General features: G+C 45.5%; 1 protein-coding gene across 2 annotated transcripts; it reads right to left on the bottom strand.

Annotated features, from left to right (window-relative positions):
• Positions 1-1,267: 1,267 nt before the first annotated feature.
• On the bottom strand, positions 1,268-10,471 carry LOC119963489 (S-phase kinase-associated protein 1-like). Of its 2 annotated transcripts, none has more exons than XM_038792687.1 (6): positions 10,384-10,471; positions 8,612-8,711; positions 6,912-6,985; positions 5,135-5,278; positions 3,812-3,952; positions 1,268-2,116 (listed from the first exon to the last, which is right to left on the bottom strand). In XM_038792687.1, exons 2-6 carry the CDS (start codon positions 8,706-8,708, stop codon positions 2,081-2,083), a joined length of 492 nt encoding a protein of 163 aa, XP_038648615.1. In that variant the 5' UTR covers positions 8,709-8,711; positions 10,384-10,471; the 3' UTR covers positions 1,268-2,080. The 2 variants fall into 2 exon arrangements, with proteins under 2 accessions (XP_038648615.1, XP_038648614.1); XM_038792686.1 differs by lacking the exon at positions 10,384-10,471 and adding an exon at positions 9,883-10,031.
• Positions 10,472-19,171: the final 8,700 nt, after the last annotated feature.

Below are 19,171 nucleotides of genomic sequence, written 5' to 3'. Positions count from 1 at the left end.
ATATCCTTTGATGCCCCAAGTGCTATATGTAACTGCTTCTTGAAAACATACAATGTTTTGAACTCATTTTGAACTGGTGGGTGAAGAAATCTCTCATTTGTCCGAAATGGTCTACCCCATCCGTATCCTCAGACTATGACCCCTGATTCTGGACCCACCCACCCGCGGGAACATCCTTCCTGCATCTATCCTGTTAGAATTTTCTAGGTTTCTATGAGACCCCTTCCCTCATTCATCTGAACTCCAGCAAATACATTCCTAACCGATGCAATCTTTCCTTTTATGTCACTCCTGTCATCCCAGGAATCAGTCTGCTAAACGTTTACTGCATTCCCCTTTAGCTAGAACACGCGTCCTCAGACAAGGAGACCAAAGCGGCGCACACTATCACCTGCTGCACCGGCATGCTTACCTTCAGTGACTGGTGTACAAGGGCAGCCAACGTTACACGTTCCCCTCTCCTAAAGTATGGCCATTCAAATAATCTGCCTTTTATAACCTCACATTTATCCAAATTATACCGCATCTACCATTCATTTGCCCATGTCACTGGACTGAATCCCTAGGCAGCAACACGAGGTAAAATTCCACCATGGTAGCTGATGGAATTCAATTAATAAAAGTGATGCCTACTGTGACAATCATCACCTATTCTTGTGAAAAACCAACCAACTGACCTTCAGGGAAGGGAAACTGCTGGGCTCGCTAGGTCTGGCTTACATGCGACTCCAGACCAACTGCAATGTGGTTGAATCAACCTCCCTCGAGAATCTCCTGCAAGCCACTCAGTTCAAGGGCAATTAGCGGTGGGCAACAAATAGCCATGCCAGTGATGCCCACACCCCACAAAAGCATAAAATAAAAGTGAGCAATGTTTGCAGAAAGGACACTACCCATTTTCCACATCACGGAACATAGGTTTAACGTCTTGGTATAAAAAACAGAAAATGCTGGAGATCTGTCAGCTTCTATGGGGAGAGATGCTGCTTGACCCCTCAGAAAGCATTCAGCATTTTCTATTGTTTTTATTTCAGATTTCCAGCACCCACAGTACTTTGTTTTTATTTGATAACAATGAGAGAGTCAGTATTAGCACTTCAGCCTCACCGCACTGAGGTCCCAGGTTCAATCCCTGCCTGTGTGGAGTTTGCACATTCTCCTCGTGTTTGCATTAGTCTTGCCCCCCCCCCCCCCATTACCGAAAAAGACGTGCAGGCTAGATGGATTGGCCATGCTAAAAAAAACCTTAATTGGAACAACAAAATAATTTGGTACTCTAAATTTATTTATTTATAACAAGTGTCAGTATTGAGTTTGGATCCAGGCTCTTTTCCAGCTTCAGTGACAAACACAATGGTCATCATGATTCACACTCCCTCCGAACAGAACTCACACTTCCCATCATCAATGCTTTCAGCACAGGTCTTTTATTTAAACCAGTACTAATCTCATTACTGTCTTTATCTGGTTGTAGGACATATTTCTACCAGCATTAGCTGTGTACAGTAAAGATGAAGTTGGACAAGAATGGAAACAATTCATTGTTGATGTAGCAGGATTGCACCTTGATACATCACTGGACTGTTCACCAATCAAAGGTGTTTTGCATTCTGTTGGGTTTTTAAATAATTGGTTTTCAGGGTCCCAAGTAAAAATCTATATGCCAGTAGCGATGATGCTATGCATTCGATTAGAGATGAGCTATGGACCAAACAGTAATTTGTTTTAAACCCAACAGAAAACCACAATAAAAAAGTAAACTTTAATTACAAAGATACTTAAAAAAAATATTCAAATCATAACTGCTGCCATATTGCCAGGTGGAGTTCTTTATACACCTTTCATTCTAGTGAGCAATGAAAAGAAAAAAATTGAGACACGACGAAGTAATAAATATGCTAGTTACGGTTCAACTGAATAGGCTTTCATGAAGCAAGCATTAAGCTCAAAACTAACACTATCACAAATGTTTATGCATGGTTATCTTGACACTAGATTTCAAAGTCTGACAGGCTATTAGTGATTATTAAATTGTGCAAGCAGTGATTTTCTATGGAGCTGCACACGCGTTTCCCTTGGATCATTTCTCTTCACACCATTGATTCTCCTTTCGTACCTGGGGGTGAAATCGCAAACAATTAATCCCCTATTTTTTTTTTTTACAATTAAACCCCTATTTAAAAAAACAACTTTGCTGATACCTCCTCCCTCCTCTCTTCCCCCCCCCCCCCATCCTCAGATTGTTCTCCACCCTTAATTCTCCAGTCCATTTCAAGCACTGTGCATTCACAGCTCCAGGGTCCCAGGTTCTATTCCCTGCTGGGCCACTGTCTGTGCGGAGTCTGCACGTTCTCCCCGTGTCTGCGTGGGTTTCCTCCGGGTGCTCCGGTTTCCTCCCACAGTCCAAAGACGTGCAGGTTAGGTAGATTGGCTATGATAAATTGCCCTTAGTGACCAAAAAGGTTAGATGCGGTTACAGGGATAGGGTGGAAGTGAGGGCTTAAGTGGGTCAGTGCAGACTCGATGGGCTGAATGGCCTCCTTCTGCACTGTATGTTCTATGTTCAAACTGCAAAATTGTTGCAAAGCAGCAGTATGTTTACAGAACAGCTTGTGCATGTCAGGGGCAAGGCTGCTTATGTGTGGACTTGATGCACGGTCAGAAGTCCAACTTGACTCATCTGGCTGTTTGCGTGGGGAATTGGAATTGCTTCAGCCAAACTTAAAAAAGGTACTGAACACTTTCAAAACAGTTAAGAGAATATAATGCATGGATTGGGCAGATAATTATTTCCCCAAATTAAGATCACCAATAAGAAAAATAAGAAAAAGCTAAGGCTGAAACTGGACAGGTCAAGGGTCGTGCAAAGGACAATGGTAACTCACACAGTGCACTAACGGACAAAACTATGAAGTTAAACAGTGACAAATGATGGTTTAGTGGAAACGTCAGAGTAAGGCCCAGCTTAATACTCTGGAGATACACGGATTCCCACTAAGGCAGCTGGTGGAATTTAAATTCCAATAATAAATCTGGAAATGAAAGCTAGGCTCAGTGGTGAGCCATGAAACTGTCCTAAATTGTTGTGAAAATCCACCTGGGTTGACTCATGTCCGGTAGGAAAGGAAATCAACCGTCCTTACCCTGTATGGTCTACATGTGACTTCAGATCCACAGCAATGTGGTGGACTCAAATGTTCTCTGAAATAGCTGAGCAAGCCACTCAGTTCAAGGGCAATTAGGAATGGGAAACAAATGCTGGTGCAGCAATACCTCCATCCCAAGAGATTTAAAAACCCCATAGAATGGGACTTGCTTTGGTTGGGGGGGGGGGGGGGGGGGGGGGGGGGGGGATGGTCAAATAAAGTGTAGTACGAGCTTTCTGAGAGCTGCCATTACACTGCACTCAAAATGTCAACACTCCCACTTCCAACTGCATGGGTGGAAACTTGGCCAGCACCCATGTCATCCCCAAGCCTGCACTGGTGTCTGTCAGACAAGAAGTGTTACACATTTTGTTTGTGCCAGGGACTGGGGGCCCAGTGGGCACGGGGCTGAGAGATTGAACAAAGATCTCTTGCCTCCCAATCCAAGCTGGATTCCGCATTTAAAATATTGCACCACAGGCACCAATATATTTTTTGGCTGGATGTTCCTTAAACGGGGACAGAAAAGTTATCCCCCTCTCTCTCCTTCCCCTCCAGAGACACAAGCTTAAATATGCCATCATTCAAAACAAGGCAACTCAAGCAGAGAAATAAGCTCTTTTAGGGCGTAATGTGAATCTTTTTACAAAGATAGCTAGGAGTACCTGTGCTTCTTCTTCCTCAGTAAAATCATTCTTGATGTTGAATGTTTTGCGAATTTCTTCAGGGGTTTTTCCTTTGATCATGTTTGCCACAGTTTTGCAGGTTACATCTAGAAGGCCCTTGATATCAAGGTAATTTGCAGCCTGTTTGGAAAAGAAATCCCATTAAAACCAACTAACAGACAAACAACAAGAATCCATGCTCTTCAGGGTGTAATCTTCTGTTTTAGCATATGGAGGGCAGGCTGCCTGGGTGCAACCAAGCCACCAGAACAAGGTAGTGCTCAGAGAGGCTCACCCGTTGACACATCTTCTGGTGACAGCATTAGACACAGTAAATTGTTCTCAACCCACCACATTTCAGTAGCACAGTGGTTAGCACTGAACCCCCACAGCATCGGTGTTCAATGTCTGCCGTTGCTGATCATGCAAACTCCACACTTTCCCCCTGTGTCTGTGTGGGTTTCCTCTGGGAGCATAGTTACCTCCCACAGTCCAAAGGTGTGCAGGTTTGGTGGATTACGCGATGTGTGGGAGGTTACAGGGATAGGGGCGGAGGAGTGGACGTAGGTGGAGTGCTCTTTTGGAGCGTCGGTGCAGATTTGATGGGCCAAATGGCCTCCTTCTGCACTGTAGGGATTTCATACACAGCATTTGGTGAAAATAATGTTGTTTCAAATACCCTCAACACAAGTAGCTGAACAAAACTGAATCCAGCTACACAACATGCATCTACTTTCGCTGCCTCACAATAGTACTGTGGTTACAAAATACTGCTTTATCAAAGACAATAAACCACTGGCCTACATGCTGGACCCAACTTACTGCTGCAGATAACACACTTGACTTTCATTGTTGAATCCTGGATTACTGTTCAAGCAAGGCAATCCTCATCCTTTTGAAAAAATGTCTAAAAGTAGCGTATGCATAGATTACTTTAAAGCGATTCCCAAGCGCAGCTCAGAAAATGGGAATTGACCATATACATAGAATTTTACAATTCAGAAACAGGCCATTCGGCCCAGCAGAACCATGCTGTTTATAACGTTCTGACCATGTTGCTTCCTCCTCATCTCGGAAACTGATACTGGATTACTTTTTCACTCATTTTATCTATCTAGATTCCCCCATAAAAGCAAGTGAACAACTCCCAAGGGGTATTGACTTCCATACCCTCCCCAATTGTCAAGCACCACAAGGTAGATGTGAGCTTCATACATAATCACACATCCAAAGAAACTCAAATCACATATGCAGCATGAACCAATGCCAACATTAAGCAGTTGGATGGGCGATTTATAAAAATGCCAAAGTTCAACTACTGACCAGAATTAATTCGAAGAGTGTACCCTGGTCGACTTTCAGAAACTCTTGATCCCACACAGGTATATCGTCGGTTCGCTTTTCTTTGTTTTCATCATCCTCTGGTGGGGGAGGATCATCTCTGTGATGTGTACACCACTGGATCACCTAGCACATAAAACACAACCTTCAAGCTGCTCATTTCTACAGAATAGTGACTGAGCCAGACCAGTTAGAACTTCTACTCAACAAAAAAAATGGAGCAGAAATTTCTACCTGAACAATCGTTTTTAAATAAATTTTAAGTATCAAATTACCCCCCCCCCCCCAGGGGTAATTTGGCGTGGTCAATCCACCTAGTTTGCACATATTTTTGGGTTGTGGGGTTGAGACCCACACAGACATGGGGAGAATGTGCAAACTCCACCTGGACAGTGACCTAGGATTGAACCCGGGTCCTTAGTGCCATGAGGCAGCAGTGCTAGCCACTGCGCCACCATTCCGCCCGTTACCTGAACAATCTCGGCTGAATGTAGTCTTTACATCAGAGAGGTCAACCCACGATATATTCATATATCCCAACATAAGGGTAGTCAGTATAGATGCAGCAACAGGCTTTATCTAAAAGACTGACATTTATGTAGAGCTCATCATTACCCACTTTACAGCCTGTTAAAGTACTATAGCTACTGAAATATAATCAGGGTTGTAAAACAAGAAGTATGACAGTCAATTTACACAACAAGCTCTTACAAAGCTATCAAATAATCCATTTGAGTCCAGTATAAATGTTGGCCAGGACACCAGGAGGTATCCTGATCTTCTTTGATTTTGCTTGTGATTGCTTGGGCGTCATGGTAGCACAGTAGTTAGCACTGTCACTTCACAGCTCCAGGGTCCCAGGTTCAATTCCCAGCTTGGGTCACTGTCTGTGAGGAGTTTGCACGTTCTCCCTGTGTCTGCGTGGGTTTCCTCCGGATGCTCCGGTTTCTTCCCACAATCCAAAGGTGTGCAGGTTAGGTGGATTGGCCATGCTAAATTGCCCTCCAGTGTCCAAAAAGGTTAGATGGGGTTATTGGGATAGAGTGAAGGTGTGAACTTAGGTAGGGTGCCTCTTTCCAAGGGCCAATGCAGACTCGATGGGCTGAATGGCCTCCTTCTGCACTGTAAATTCTATGATTCGTAGGGGCAGACAGGTGCTCACCTTACTGCGTGGACACATTTGTCAATGCAGTACTCCAAGAAAAATGTAATTTTGATTACGTGGCACAAATCTGTGGGCTGGGGCCTGAAACTCCAACCTACCGACTCAGAGACAGGAGAGCCAACTATTCATCCAAAAGCAACAGACACCAACAGCTGAGGGGGACCTGATCAAGGTCTATGTACAAAATTATGCAGAACATAGATAGGAAGGAACGTTTCCCCTTAGTAGAGGGGCACAGTACTACTTTTCCCCGTAGTACAGGGGGCATGCATTGAAGGCAAGAGGCAGGAGATTTGAGGAAACATTTCGCCCAGAGGGTGGTTGGGAATCTAGATCTCACTGCTTGAAAAGGTGGTTGAGGCAGGAACCCTCAACATTTAAAAATCATTTGGATGAGCATTTAAAGATGAGTGTACAAGGCTGGAAAATGGGATGAGAATAGATAGCTGCTTGATGGCCAGCTCAGGCATGTTGGACCACAGGGCCCGTTTCTGTGCTGTAAAACTCAAGACTCTAATCGACGCAACAATCCAACGGTGGAGAGAACAGTTATCCTCAAGAGGAATCAGCAAAATAAAGATTTTGCCACCGTACCTTTTTCAGAATAGCAGCATTCACATTTGGGAGGGGTACTGGATCATCATCACCTTCATCATCCATACCTAGGTCTGTGTGGCAGTGAAAAACAGAAGGGAAGATAGCAAATTCAGGGTAAAAATAAAATTCAGTCAAAACGAAAAGATGAGCACCATTGTTCTAGCCAAATCGACTAACAATTTCACGTCAACTTATCACAACATGTGCTTTCTCCAGGTTAGGTCATTACATTTAGATGTGTCACCAATTCTCTTCTCAGTAAAACAGCTGCTGTGAGATTGTAAAATATCTTCCGACCTGAACTCGGGCACCACAGGAAAAACAAGATTTTCACAGTAACTTCATTGCAGTGCGGTGCAGCACGGCAGCGCAGTGGTTAGCACTTCTGCCTCACAGCGCCGAGGACCCGGGTTAGATCCCGACTCAGGGTCACTGTCAGTGCGGAGCTTGCACATCCTCCCCGTGTCTGCGTGAGTTTTGCCCCCACAACCCAAAGATGTGCAGGGTAGGTGGATTGGCCACACTAAATTGGGCCTTAATTGGAAAAAAATGAATTGGGTACTCTAAATTTATATTAACATTTTTTTAAAAAAACTTCATTGCAGTGAGAATGTAGCCTACTTGTGACACTAACAAAAGGTTATTATTAATTGCCTGCCCACTTGCTGCAAAACCAAACTCCCCAAAAACACACAACCAATATTAATTCATGATAATATAAAAAACTTTAACTGCATCCTTCCAGAGGGATCAGCACCAAGAAAAAGATAGTGCTTGAAGCTCATAACAACACTGTTCATGGTCTGACTTTTGTATCACTCTTGGATCTCCAAAAAAAAACCTTGCTGCAGGATTAGTCAGGGTGTTGGCAGCTTATTTACTGCACTGTTACGTTACTAGGACTGGATCTCTGCCATGTCTATCAATAGCATACCCCGCAATGGCACTGCAGCTACTTAATCCCCTGCTACATTCAGCATTGTGTCAGCAGCAGGGAGCACTTTGTCTGCTCAAAGCAGTAAATGTAAGCAATTAGCAAAATGAAGAGCAAACAATATATCAAAACCCCAACTAGTGGCAGTAGGTTTGCCGAAGATGCAGAATTTTTTTTAGAATTACCAGTAAAATAGTACTACACCTGCATAGGTTAAACTGCCAAAAAGAGAATGTGTTCATAACCTTTTCTGGCACATGGCGAAGGGGGGAAAAACACCACAAACAAATAAAGATTAAATATTTGCATCAGTTTTAGCGAAGGCAACTTCAAGGGGCCGGAAGGGAGGACAATTAACTTTCATCCGGGCACAGAACAGGCAGTGGAGGAAGGAGAAACTGCCAATTACACATTTTAAAGGCTATGGGCAAGTAGTCTGGGTGTGGAGAATCCACTGGAGCTCCTATAGACTCCAACATTGAATCATCCCAGCCTTGAATTATATTAGTGATAATAAGGGCAATAACTACAATCACAGATGTACTGGTCACAATCTGGTGAACGAGGATCAATCCTTCATTTCAAAGACCAGTGACACACCTCATGAGCTATCTCTCAGGTTTTCCGGAACATGCAGAGGTTTTCACCCTAATGCCAACATTATTGGCAGCAACACTGTACAAGCTAACCATTTAACCAAGCTGGTGATAAGCAGAAGTTTGCAAAACATTACTGCTACCTCAGAGTCCTTCAGTGAACGTACCTTCCAACATGGTTTTGATGGTGATGGACTGCTTTGCTATTTCCACATCCACCTCAAATATCTCTCCATCTGAGCTTTGTAGCTTAATGGCAGGCATTTTCTGGAAGAGGAAGAAAAATGTAAATATTTAAGCATCTGCACGTTCTGCAATATTGCAAAAATCATCTCCCCCACATCACCCATTCCCCAACCCCCACACTCCAATTAGTTCAAACCTCCTACCCAAGCAATAATATTTTTCTCTAAACTTCCATTTCTTGTCCCTTGCTCTCAGAAGCAACCAATTCTTTGGTCACTACAGCTAGGCCTCAGAAACACCACCCCACCATTGCTTTCAGTCATTTATGTCTTCTGTATAACCCTCCAAACCCCTTTATATTTTCTTATTAGACACCCCGAGACATTCTTCTGCATGACAAATACGCAATGGGATGTCCAGGATACAGACAAAAAAGAATAGATGCACAATCTCTGCCTTTTCCAAAGGACACCACGATGTCTTTAAAAAATTTGATGTGGAGATGCCGGCGTCGGACTGGGGTGAGTACAGTAAGAAGCCTTACAACACCAGGTTAAAGTCCAACAGGTTTGCTTCAAACACTAGCTTTCGGAGAACTGGTCCTTCCCAAGGTGAATCACCTGAGGAAGGAGCAGTGCTCCGAAAGCGGGTGAATCACCTGAGGAAGGAGCAGTGCTCCGAAAGCGGGTGAATCACCTGAGGAAGGAGCAGTGCTCCGAAAGCTAGTGTTTGAAACAAACCTGTTAGACTTTAACCTGGTGTTGTAAGACTTCTTACTTTACAAATTTGAAAGCAGAGCAAGAAAGTAAAATAAAACTCTGCAGGAATTCACTGGAGGGATGGGCAGACAGAAAAATCCAAAATGAAGTTAAAGGTTCTCCCTTCCATGTTTAGCCAGAGTGTGTGGAGAGCAGCTTCCAGCTGAAAGGTTTAGTTCAGCGACTGCAACATCTCAGGGGGCAAAAGGAGGGTTATTGTGGGGCGGCAGCAACAAAACAAACACCACTCTGAAGGCAAATCAGCAAGTGGCCGGGCACCAAAACATTGCACAGGGCCTTAAAAACCCCACCGGGTATTTACTGGAACCGCCTGGCCTTCGGGGAGCAGCTCCGGGACAGGGGCTGGCATTCAGGCCGCAGACATGAACCGCGAGGCCCGGGGTGGACAAGCCCCCTACTCCCTCGGGACCGACAGGTGGGCGCCAGGTAAGCGGGTGGAACCCAGTGCCATGGCGACCCCTATTGTGACGTACCTCGGCCTTCGCAACGCTCCCCTCCCCCGGCTCCTCCTTTCTCTCTCTGCTTTATTCTTTCCCCCCTCTCGAACTGACTCTCACTGACCCGCGGCCGTTCGCGCTCGGCACTATTTATAGCTGCGTCCGACGTCACCGCACTAACGTCACAGGCCCTGCCGCGCAACGCCAGGACCCCCGCCCGCCCAATTTTGCCTCCCGCTCACCTGCCTAACTTGGAAAATGTAATCATACACAACGTATTAACCAAGGCGGGATAAATATTTACTCCATTCTAGCCTCATCCCGCACCATAAACAAAAATTGACTGTAGTTATCTCTCTGGCTGAGGGTGGGTGACTTTTGGACGCTCAGGTCGGGGAACGTAACCGGACGACTAAGGTGGTGGGGTCCATCGAGAATGCGCAGGCCGGTTTATTTTTTTTAACTGTGAACTCTAAAAAGAGCAGATGAGATGCCGACCGGGCGCTCTGGCTGTCAGGGTGAGAGCCGCCGACTTACCGATGAAGACGCCGCTCTCCGAGGCGTCGAAAACCGGAGGGTGTGGCGTCACCGCGCCATGCCCTCTGGGTATTGTAGTCCCGCTGAAGCATGCGCAAACTACAGCTCCCATGGTGCATCTCGCCCATTGGCCTGGCCTAGAAGGTTGGCTCCCATATGCTGCCTGACCTGATGAGTGTTTGTAGCCTTTTACTGCACACAATTTCTTTGTAGTAGCTGGACAGGAATTATTATATCCTCAAAGGGGGAGCGGGGTAAAACACTTTGCAATGTTTCGACAGTACCCAGTTGAATGGCATTTTATTTTCCACTTTGCTTGAGCCAAAGAACTTTTATCATGTAAAAACAGGATATTTTGGAGATGCTCAGCAGGGCGGGGGGAGGGGTTACACAATGTCGTTCATGGCCTTAGATTGTCCCAAAGTACTTTGACAAAGGGTGACTTGGACTCGAAACGTTAGCTCTTTTCTCTCCTTCCACCAGACAAGCTCAGATTTTCCAGCATTTCCTCTTGGGTGTCCCAAAGTACTTCACAGCCAATGAACAACTTGGCAAGAGGACCACTGCAGTTGTAAGGTGGGCAATTCGTTTGCCAACTGCAAGCTACCTGGATAGCCATGACCTAAATGACTAGAAAAGATATATTGTTTTTGTGACGTTGAGGGATAAATATTGGCCGGAACACCAGTGGTGACGTCTTCGAAACAGTGCACGGGGCCTTTTGCATTCAGCTGAGAGGGCAAATGAGGCCTATTTAACATTTCACCCAAAGGACAGTGCTCCTTCAGTGCAGCGCTCCCTCACCATGATATAAGTGTGTCAGCCATGATATATGCTCTGGGGTCACTGGAGTGGCAGTTATTCCACCAATATTGCGAAGTAGAGCCAAGGGTAGATGAGTCAACAAAGCATTGACAGTCATCCAACTCGAAATGTTAGCTCCGCTGTCTCTCCACAGATGCTGTCAACATGCTGAGGTTGTCCCGTATTTTGTTATCGTTTCAGATTCCAGAACCTGCAGTAATTTTATTTTATTTGAGCCATCTACTTCTTGCCCCTTAATTGGAAAAATAAATAATTGGCTAATCTAAATTTTAAAAAAAAGAACTTTATAGGTTTCTACGAGATTCCCCAACCCCTCCCCCCTCCCAAGCACGGTAGCATTGTGGTTAGCACAATTGCTTCACAGCTCCAGGGTTCCAGGTTCGATTCCCGGCTTGGGTCACTGCCTGTGTAGAGTCTGCATTTTCTCCCCGTGTGCGTGTGGGTTTCCTCCGGGTGCTCTGGTTTCCTCCCACAGTCCAAAGATGTGCAGGTTAGGTGGATTGGTCATGTTAAATTGTCCTTTGTGTCCAAAATTGCCCTCAGTGTTGTGTGGGGTTACTGGCTAATGGGAATAAGGTGGAGGTGTGGGCTTGGGTAGGATGCTCTTTCCAAGAGCCAGTGCAGACTTGATGGGCCAAATGGCCTCCTTCTACATTGTAAATTCTATGAAATTCTAATTGCCTTGGGTCACTGTCTGTGCAGAGTCTGCACGTTCTCCATATGTCTGTGTGGGTTTCCTCCGGGTGCTCCGGTTTCCTTCCACAAGTTCTGAAAGACGTGCTATTAGGTGAATTGGACGTTCTGAATTCTCCCTCAGTGTACCCAAACAGGCTGGAGTTTGGCGACAAGGGGATTTTCACAGTACCTTCACTGCATTGTTAATGCAAGCCGACTTGTGGCACTAATAAAGATTATTATTCTGAACTCCAGCGAATATGGTCATAACCGACTCATACGTCAGTCCCGCTCTCCCAGAAATCAGTCTGGTAAACCTTTGTACTCCCTCTATAGAAAGAACATCCTTCCTCAGATAAGGGGACCAAAACTGCACACAAATTTCCAGGTTGGCCTCACCGAGGCCCTGTATAATTGTAGCAAGACGTCCTTGCTTCTGTACTCGAATCCTCACTATGAAGGCCAATATACGATTTACCTTCTTTACTGTCTGCTGCACCTACATGCTTACCTTCAACGAATGGTGTAGAAGGACACCCAGGTCTCGTTGTACATTCCTTCCCCCAATCAATAGCCATTCAGATAATAATCTGCCTTCCTGTTTTTGAGACCAAAGTGGATAACCTCACATTTATCCAAATTATACTGCATTTGCTATTCATTTGCCCACTCCGCTTGTCCAAACCCAACTGAAGCATCTCTGGATCCTCCTCACAGCTCACTCAACTTTGTGCTATCTGCAAATTTGGAGATATTACATTTGGTTCCCTCATCCAGGTTAAGTGCTTCATCAGAATGGACAGCAACTCCAAGAACACACCACTCCTTCAATAAACGTAAAGTTGCCATAGTCCCAGATGACCGCAGGCTGCTTTCCCCTTTAAGGGGAAGAGCTGGCTGGTGGTGATTTAACCTGAGGATCACCACACCTCAGGATAGGGGCAAGGTTGAGAAGGAGCAACCTTCATGAATAACCTCAACTGGTACAGGAATTGAGCTCATGCTGTTGGCCTTGCTCAGCATCGTGAACCACCTGTCCAGCCAGCTAAACTAAACCGGCCCTCAAAATACTAACGGGTCAGTTGGTACTTGCCTGATGGTAAAAGTGTTGTGCTGGGGGATTGATCCAGTTGGGTGTTCTTTATTCTTTCATTTGGGCGTCATCGGCAATTGGGAAGGAGTGCAGTCCTCCTTCAGTACTGCACTGAGGTATTAACCTAGATTGTGTGCTCAAATCCTGGTTTGGAGGTTGACACCTTCTGCCTCAAGAGGCTAATGTAACACCAAATGATATACGCCAGCAAAAGTATCTTTATTTTCATATAAATGTTGTATTTAAAAACAGTGTGAAATGCAAAATGACATGAAGATCTTCCTCATCTGTTCCTGTGCTGTACGTTTCTTTGTTCTGTTATACCGTCAGTCGAAGAGGTAGATTCATTGAATCAGATAATTGCCTTTTGCACTGCGCAGATGAAGCAGCTACCACCAGATGGCACACTTTAGCTAAACTTTTCACAATACAATATCAGGACTGAAAAGAAAGACTTGCATTTGTATAGTGCTTTTTCCAACCAGCAGCTATCTCAAAGCGCTTTACGGCCAATGAAATACTTAAAAAAATAATCAAAAATTCAGAAACGCAGCTGCCAAATTGGGCACACCAAATTCCCAGAAGCAGCAAATAGAATAGAATCCCGACAGTGCAGGAGGCCATTCGGCCCATTGAGACCGGACCGACCCTACCTCGGCCGAATCCTCCACCTTTTCCCTGTAACCCCACCCAACCTTTGGACACTTGGGGGAAAATTAACATGGACAACCCACCTCGTCTACACATCTTTGGACTGTGGGAGGAAACCAGAGCACCCGGAGGAAACCCATGCAGATACAGGGAGAACGTGCAAACTCAAGATAGACAGTCACCTGAGGTCAGAATAGAACCCATGTCCCTGGCGCGGTGATGCAGCAGTGCTAACCACTGTGCCACCCAACATGATGGTGACAAAAGTTTGTGGTGTTGATTAAAGGGATAAATATTGACCAGGATATCAGGGAGAAGTCCCCATTTATATCCATCTGAGCAGACTGATGGGTCCTCGGTTTAACGTCTCATCCAAAAGCTGGCACCTCTGACAGTGCAACACTCCCTCCGAGCTGCACTTGGGAGTGTCAGCTTTTGGACTCGTGTCCTGGAGTGGAACTTAAACCCAACTCCTTGTGACTCAGAAGTGAGAGTGCTACTGACTGAGCCAGGGCTGATACATTTACTGGGTGGGAGTCAAAATTACATTCCATTTTTCCACACCCACGTCCAGGACCATCTTCAGTTCACTGATTGTTAAATGTCAGCCACGGAAATACTAAGCTTGGAGGTACAGTCAACTTTGAAGAGGCAGCAAAAAGCCACTGAAAGGACCTGAAATATGTTTCCAATAAAACTATGGAAATTTAGTATGGATATGTGCAGTGTTACAGACTGCAAGACCCATTGAGGCCCATTCATTCCCTCAGTTATTCCAGATTACTGCTATAATTCCAGTGTGACGGAAGAAGGATAGCATCCGAATACTCGGGTAACAAATCCCGTAAACTCGTACAAGGTCTGTGATGTTTGGGGGGGGGGGGCAAGGCCAGGGCAAAGGCATCCCACTGCCCCAGGCCTATAGAGTCCTGACCTTACAAACCTCAAGAAGGGGAGATATGGCCCTACTGCTGCAAGGGTTGATGGCAGGGAAAGCAGTTTGGGCACCCAAAGGTGGGTGAATATCCTTTTTTTCTGGAGTTGTCCGTACTAACGTCTGTAAAAAAGGAGGGGCAAAGGAGGAGGGACAGTGATGACTTCTAGATTGGCAGCCACTAGTAGTGAAGTGTCCAAGGAGAACAAAGGGTATTAAATCACTGACTCCATACAAAAGAGCTTCTCACTTCCTGACCACAAGGTCAGCGCTGGAAGGCACAGTCCTGATGTAGTTCCCTAGATCGAGGCATGTGGATTTTTGAGTGCACTTAATTAATTAATGGCACAGGGAGGTGGGAGACTGAGGTATCTGGGAGAGATAGCAGACTCGGTGTTGAATATGTTTGTTTACTGCACAGCAACAGTTTATAAACCTAATGGTTCTGAGTTATTTGATCCAACTGTGGTGCCTCTGAGGGAGATATTTAAAATACTGAAATGTTTGATAGGGTGGGTGTAAAGAAAATGTTCCCAGTTGTGGGAAAATCCAAAACTAGAAGACAAAATATAGGATAACAACTAATAAGTCCAATAGGGAATTCAGGAGAAACTTTTTTTTAACCAAGAAAATGGTGAGAAGGAGAAACTCGCTACCACATGGAGTGGTTGAGGTGAATAATATTGACGCATTTAAGGAGAAGCTGGATAACTACACAAGGGAGAACGGTTCAGAAGGATATGCTGATAGCGTGAGAGGAGGCTCATGTGGAGCATAGATGCTGGCATGAACCAGTTGAGCCGTATGGTCTGTTTTTGTGCTGCATCTATGGATGGATTATTCCTGACTCTTTGGAGGTTTATGAGACAGGGTGTTGAAGAAAGTAGCTGTTCTGTCTCCAAGCAGGTTTTGCATGGGCAGATTGCCACTCGGAAAAAGTCTATGCTCCTACTTCAGACTTCCTCTGAGATGTGAAGTGTTTGAACATGGCTGTGCATAATCGACCACATTTGAAGTGATTCTATGCTCCCAATGGGGAGTCAACACAACTGAGTTTGCTGCAAGGGGAAAAAGCCTTTTCATCCTTCCTGCCTGGATCACTTTCTTTTCTGGTCGCAAACCAGAGGTGCACTGCCAGCAATGTAGGATTTACCTTCACAATCAAGCATGGACCTCTATCTTACAGTTGCTTAATGTTTTAATTCTCTGCTCCACCCCCACACTAACCTCTCTGTCCTGGGCCCCCTACACAGTTCCAATGAGGCTCTTCAGGATCTAAAGGAACAGCACCTCATTTTTCAATTAGGCATTTCACAGCCTTCCAGGCTCAACATTGGGTTTGGCAATTCCACCACTTGCTAATTTTATTTTATTTTTTTAATTCTTAAATGTTGCAGATGAGATCTGCTGTTGTCACTTAGGCCTCCCTGGACCCATCTTTTGTTTCTTTACTGGCCCATTGCCATCTCCTTTGGCCTTGCACCATTATCCCTTTTGTCATTTAATCTCTTCCACCCTGTCACAGACCTTCCCTTTGTTCTTTCTCCTCCAACCCAACCCAACTCCCACCTTACCCTGCCTTTGAACTTGCTTAATTTTTCCCAGTTTTGATGAATGATCATCAACCTGAAACGCTAACTCTGCCTGTAATTTCCAGCCAAACCAATGACCATTTCCAGCCTTTTCTGTTTTTATGTCAGATTTCCACATCTGCTTTTGTATTCATGTTTTTGCCTTTACCCGATTTTACATAAGATAATCAGAAGCTTGATCAAAGTGGTATCTTTTGGGCAGCTTTGAGAAGGAAGGAGGGAGCTCATGAGAGAAAATAGTTTGAGATGAGCTTTTCAGAAGTATCTTCGCTCATTCTATTTTCCTGATCTCTTTTCCACATCCTTTCTCTTCAGATACTTATTAAATTCACTTTTAAATGGCTACAATCTCTGACTCAGTGGCCAATAACATTTTACTGTAATTTTGGGATCTCCCTTAACCTTCTCGGTTGGAATGCGCCCCACATATTTTTAGACTTTTTTTTCATATCTAAATCCTCTCACCACAGATACCATTCTAATGCTTCTTCGCCGCCACTGATACCCACACGATGGTGAGGTGTCCAAAACTGCTTGTACCTTTGTTAAAAGAATCCAAGCCATTTGGTGAGGCAGAAACACAGTTTTTTTTAATAGAGCGTTTATTGACTTTGTTCAGTCTCACAGCTCTCCTCATCCACACCCAGTGTCCCAGCTGTCCCCTATTGATATTCTCTTTGTTAAAAATAAATTTAGTGTACCCAATTCATTTTTCCAATTAAGGGGCAATTTAGCCTGACCAATCCACCTAGCCGCAGTTTTTGGGTTGTGGGGGCGAAACCCACGCCAACAAGGGGTGAATGTGCAAATTCCACACAGACAGTGACCCAGAGCCGGGATCGAATCTGGGACTTCGGCGCCGTGAGGCAGCAGGGCTAACCCACTGTGCCACCGTGCTGCCCATTGATATTCTCTTTTAATAAAAAAACAAATGGTGAATAAAATAAACTGATAGAAGGGGTTGACAGACCCCGATGAGGTGTCCCCTATTTATATGTGCTCACAAACTTAATTAAATAATGCACTTTGCCTGTGTAAAAATATACTTAACGTACCATAAACAACCTTAACCACTACCGTGCCCAAATTCAACATTCAGGTCACAAACCATGTTGACCTTGACATGTATCGCCATATCTTCATTGCCATTCCCTTTCTGCCCACCAAACCATTTTCCTGCAGGTCAGAATGAGGGTGGCTTGTCTGCAAGTGGTGGGTGGCTTGTTAAGATAATTGAGAGACTTAAGGCCTTTAATCAGAGGTTGAATTGCATTTTCAAGCTGGCTTACAGGTTCCCTGAGGTATCCGGAACACAGCAGTTGCCTGGAGAAAGCCTTTTGGCAGCAAATCAGGGGGACTGTGCTCCTAGAACATTTGAGACACCGCTCCCTGTCTACCTTGTTAGTTGTGGCTACAGGCTTCCCTGTGGAGTGGATTACTCCAGATTCCGGCAGCTGTGATCATCTTTGACTTCAAAAGCGTTAAAACCTCAGAGGGTGCCTCAAGGTGGAGGCGCCCAGTCTCGCACTCAGCTGCAACTGCAGGCTGCTGATCCTTCCGTACTGAAAGGGCCTCTTATTGGGCAGCCAGCTTTGGGAGTCCACCCAGCCCACCGGTCCTCAATTGGACAGCAACCATGCCCTCTGGCCACTAGTTGGCCAATTCAGGCAAAATTCATGTCAGGTGGCTGCTCCTGATGCAGAACGGGATCGGGACCCCCATTCGACCCCGAAGTAGGAATTCCACCCAAACACAAAATCCTACCCTTCATTTCACATTCCTCTGCATTGACCTACATTTTCCACCCATCTAACACTCTGCTAACCCGCCAATGTCTTCTTACAAGCTTCCTCATCTCTTACCTCACCTCCAGTTTGCTATTTAATATAATATAAAGCCTCAATTATCAGCTTATATATTTTCTGCTCATCAGTACAATCCAAAATTCTAGAAATGTTGGTTGTTCAGTTTATCTTCAGTTGTCTGCAAATGTTACATTTCAAATACATTTTGCAATGATGTCATATCACGTTTTTACACAGAAAAAATACTATTTATAAATTTCAACCTAAAGAGGATGATCAAATTGTACAAGAATCTTGAAGGCACTGCTTGAAAGGATGTATAAGTCAATGGCGATTAGATATATATTTAATGAGGAAGTAGTTACAGGACAATGGGGAAGGAATGGGGAAGGAATGGGGAAAGTGGGACTAATTAGATAAATCTTTCAAAGGCCCAACACAGGTGCAATGTTTGGGATGGCATTTTTTACTGATTCACACCGTTATGAGAAATAACGTTTTCACACAGCAAGGGGGTCTGAAATGCACAGCTTGAGAGTGTTGTGGAGGCAAATTCAATCAAAGCATTCATGAGGGAATTAATTATTATTTGAAAGAAATGGGTGCGATTCTCCGCCCCGCACGCCGGGTGGGAGAATAGCGGGAGGGCCTCCCGACATTTTTCACGCCCTCCTGCTATTCTCCACTCCCCCCTCCCTGAATCGCCGCTCGCCGTTTTTTTACGGCGAGCGGCGATTCTCCGAGCCCAATGGGCCAAGCGGCCGGACCTTCACGCCAGTTTCAACACGGCAGCAAACACATGTGCTCGCTGCCGTCGTGAAACGGGCACCAGATGCCCGTTTGGGGCATCTGGGGGCCCGATTGGCATGGCAGTACCTCGGCCGTGCCAAGGGGGGCATAGGCCCGCGATCGGTGTCCACCGATCGCGGGCCGTACGTCTGCAGTTGGCGTCTTTTCCCTCCGCCGCCCCGCAAGATCAAGCCGCCACGTCTTGCGGGGCGGCTGAGGGAAAAGACGTCAACTGCGCATGCATGGGTTGCCGTTGTCCAACCTGCGCATGCGCGGCCGATGACCGGCTTGACGCTTGACGTGCGGCCTTGACGACCGTCGTCAAGGCCGCGCCGCCGTGACGCACAGGGCCGCGCTCCTAGCCCCGCCCGCGGGGGAGAATCGGCCCCGGAAGTGGTGTGAAGGCTGCCGTGGGTCACGGCCT

This window comes from Scyliorhinus canicula, chromosome 3, assembly GCF_902713615.1.
Source record: "Scyliorhinus canicula chromosome 3, sScyCan1.1, whole genome shotgun sequence".
In the NCBI taxonomy this organism is placed as follows: Eukaryota; Metazoa; Chordata; class Chondrichthyes; order Carcharhiniformes; family Scyliorhinidae; genus Scyliorhinus; species Scyliorhinus canicula.
Note: the sequence above shows the minus strand (reverse complement) of the source record. Positions and strands in the feature narration are given on the sequence as shown.

Excerpts from the sequence above, each read along its gene's own strand:
- LOC119963489 (XM_038792687.1), bottom strand. The coding sequence starts at position 8,708 with ATGCCTGCCATTAAGCTACAAAGCTCAGATGGAGAGATATTTGAGGTG. Across the intron at positions 5,279-6,911 it reads ATGCTGCTATTCTGAAAAAG|GTGATCCAGTGGTGTACACA; the intron begins GTACGGTGGCAA and ends TTTATGTGCTAG. Across the intron at positions 3,953-5,134 it reads CACTCTTCGAATTAATTCTG|GCTGCAAATTACCTTGATAT; the intron begins GTCAGTAGTTGA and ends TTTTCCAAACAG.